The sequence below is a fragment of the Odontomachus brunneus genome, unplaced genomic scaffold, assembly GCF_010583005.1.
Source record: "Odontomachus brunneus isolate Ranch 3 - 2012 unplaced genomic scaffold, Obru_v1 Obru_scaffold_710, whole genome shotgun sequence".
Classification (NCBI taxonomy): Eukaryota; Metazoa; Arthropoda; class Insecta; order Hymenoptera; family Formicidae; genus Odontomachus; species Odontomachus brunneus.
The window spans coordinates 1-2,438 of NW_022640160.1; the positions used below are offsets into that span (position 1 = coordinate 1).

The window sequence follows — 2,438 nt, forward strand, 5'->3', positions numbered from 1 at the left end:
GACGAGAACCTGCTACTGTGCGCACCCACGGGAGCCGGCAAGACTAACGTGGCACTGTTGTGCATGATGCGAGAGATCGGCAAACACATCAATGCCGACGGTACGATCAATGCCGACGAATTCAAGGTGATCTATGTCGCGCCGATGCGTTCGTTGGTACAGGAGATGGTCGGAAATTTCCGGAAGCGTTTGTCGACGTACAATCTCACTGTTTCCGAGTTAACGGGGGACCATCAGCTGACGCGAGAACAGATCGCCGCTACTCAGGTGATAGTGTGCACGCCAGAGAAGTGGGATATCATAACGAGAAAAGGCGGCGAGAAGACCTTCACGTCGTTGGTGCGGCTGATCATTATTGATGAAATTCACTTGCTTCACGACGAAAGAGGACCTGTTCTCGAAGCGTTGGTCGCGAGGACGATCCGGAATATCGAGACTACCCAGGAGGACGTGCGACTCGTCGGCTTGTCGGCCACGTTACCCAATTATCAAGACGTCGCGGCGTTTTTGCGCATCAAACCTGAAACAGGACTGTTCTATTTCGACAATAGTTTCCGGCCAGTGGCATTGGAACAGCAATACATCGGTGTCACCGAGAAGAAGGCGCTCAAGCGTTTCCAGGTAATGAACGAGATCGTCTATGAGAAGACTATGGAACACGCGGGCCGTAATCAAGTGCTGATATTCGTGCATTCACGCAAGGAAACCGGTAAGACAGCGCGCGCCATCAGAGACATGTGTCTGGAGAAAGACACGTTGGGTCAGTTTCTACGAGAAGGTTCCGCGTCGATGGAAGTATTGCGAACAGAAGCGGAGCAGGTGAAGAATCAAGAACTCAAGGATCTGCTACCGTACGGCTTCGCGATTCATCATGCCGGCATGACCCGTGTCGATCGTACTCTGGTGGAGGATCTCTTTGCCGACCGACACATACAAGTGCTCGTGTCCACGGCAACCTTGGCCTGGGGTGTTAACTTGCCGGCACATACAGTCATCATCAAGGGCACGCAAGTGTACAATCCGGAGAAAGGCAGGTGGGTGGAACTGGGCGCGTTAGACGTCCTGCAGATGTTGGGTCGTGCAGGTCGACCGCAATACGACACGAAAGGCGAGGGTATCCTCATCACGAATCACAGCGAGCTGCAGTACTACTTGTCGTTGTTGAATCAGCAGCTGCCAATCGAGTCGCAGCTGATCAGCAAAATGTCCGATATGCTGAACGCGGAAGTGGTGTTGGGTACGATTCAGAACATTCGGGATGCGGTCACCTGGCTCGGCTACACTTACCTCTATATCCGAATGCTGCGTTGTCCGAGCCTGTATGGGATCAGCCACGATAAACTGAAGCAGGATCCGTTACTGGAGCTACACCGGGCCGATCTCATTCACTCGGCCGCTGTTGGGCTGGATCGCAGCGGCCTCATTAAGTACGACCGCAAGTCCGGCAATTTTCAGGCGACCGAGTTGGGCAGAATCGGATCTCATTATTACTGCACGCACGAGACTATGGCGACGTACAATCAGTTGCTGAAGCGCACATTGAGCGAGATAGAATTGTTTCGCGTGTTCTCGCTGTCCGGCGAGTTCAAAAACATAAACGTGCGCGAGGAGGAGAAACTAGAGTTGCAGAAGTTGATGGAACGAGTGCCGATACCTGTGAAGGAGAGCATCGAAGAGCCGAGTGCGAAGGTGAATGTGCTTCTACAGGCATATATCTCGCAACTGAGGCTCGAGGGCTTCGCCCTCATGTCTGACATGGTGTTCGTCACGCAGTCCGCGTCGCGTCTCATGAGAGCTATCTTCGAAATAGTGCTGTTTCGGGGCTGGGCGCAGCTGGCGGACAAGTGTTTGTCTCTTTGCAAGATGATCGACCGCCGGATGTGGCAGTCTATGTCACCGCTGCGACAGTTCCGCAAGATGCCAGAGGAGATCGTGAAGAAGATCGAGAAAAAGAACTTTCCTTGGGAGAGACTGTACGATCTCGGACCCAACGAGATCGGCGAGCTGATACGCGTGCCGAAGCTCGGCAAAACCATACACAAGTACGTCCATCAGTTCCCGAAGCTGGGCCTGTCTACGCACATACAACCGATCACACGTTCCACTCTGCGTGTCGTCCTGACTATCACTCCAGACTTTCAATGGGACGAGAAGGTGCACGGCATGTCGGAGGCGTTCTGGATACTGGTCGAGGACGTGGACTCAGAAGTGATACTGCATCATGAATATTTCCTGCTGAAGGCCAAGTACGCAGCCGACGAGCACGTGATCAAGTTCTTTGTGCCAGTGTTTGAACCGTTACCACCGCAGTACTTCCTACGCGTCGTATCTGACCGGTGGATCGGCGCCGAAACGCAGTTACCCGTGAGTTTCCGGCACCTGATACTGCCGGAGAAGAATCTACCGCCCACGGAGCTGTTGGATCTGCAACCATTGCC

General features: G+C 53.5%; 1 protein-coding gene across 1 annotated transcript; it reads left to right on the forward strand.

The window, feature by feature from the left end:
- Positions 1-3: 3 nt before the first annotated feature.
- On the forward strand, positions 4-2,433 carry LOC116853759 (putative U5 small nuclear ribonucleoprotein 200 kDa helicase; the record flags this gene model as incomplete). Its single annotated transcript, XM_032834952.1, has 1 exon — positions 4-2,433. A coding segment is annotated over one exon (2,430 nt), but the record flags the coding sequence as incomplete, so codon positions are not given.
- Positions 2,434-2,438: the final 5 nt, after the last annotated feature.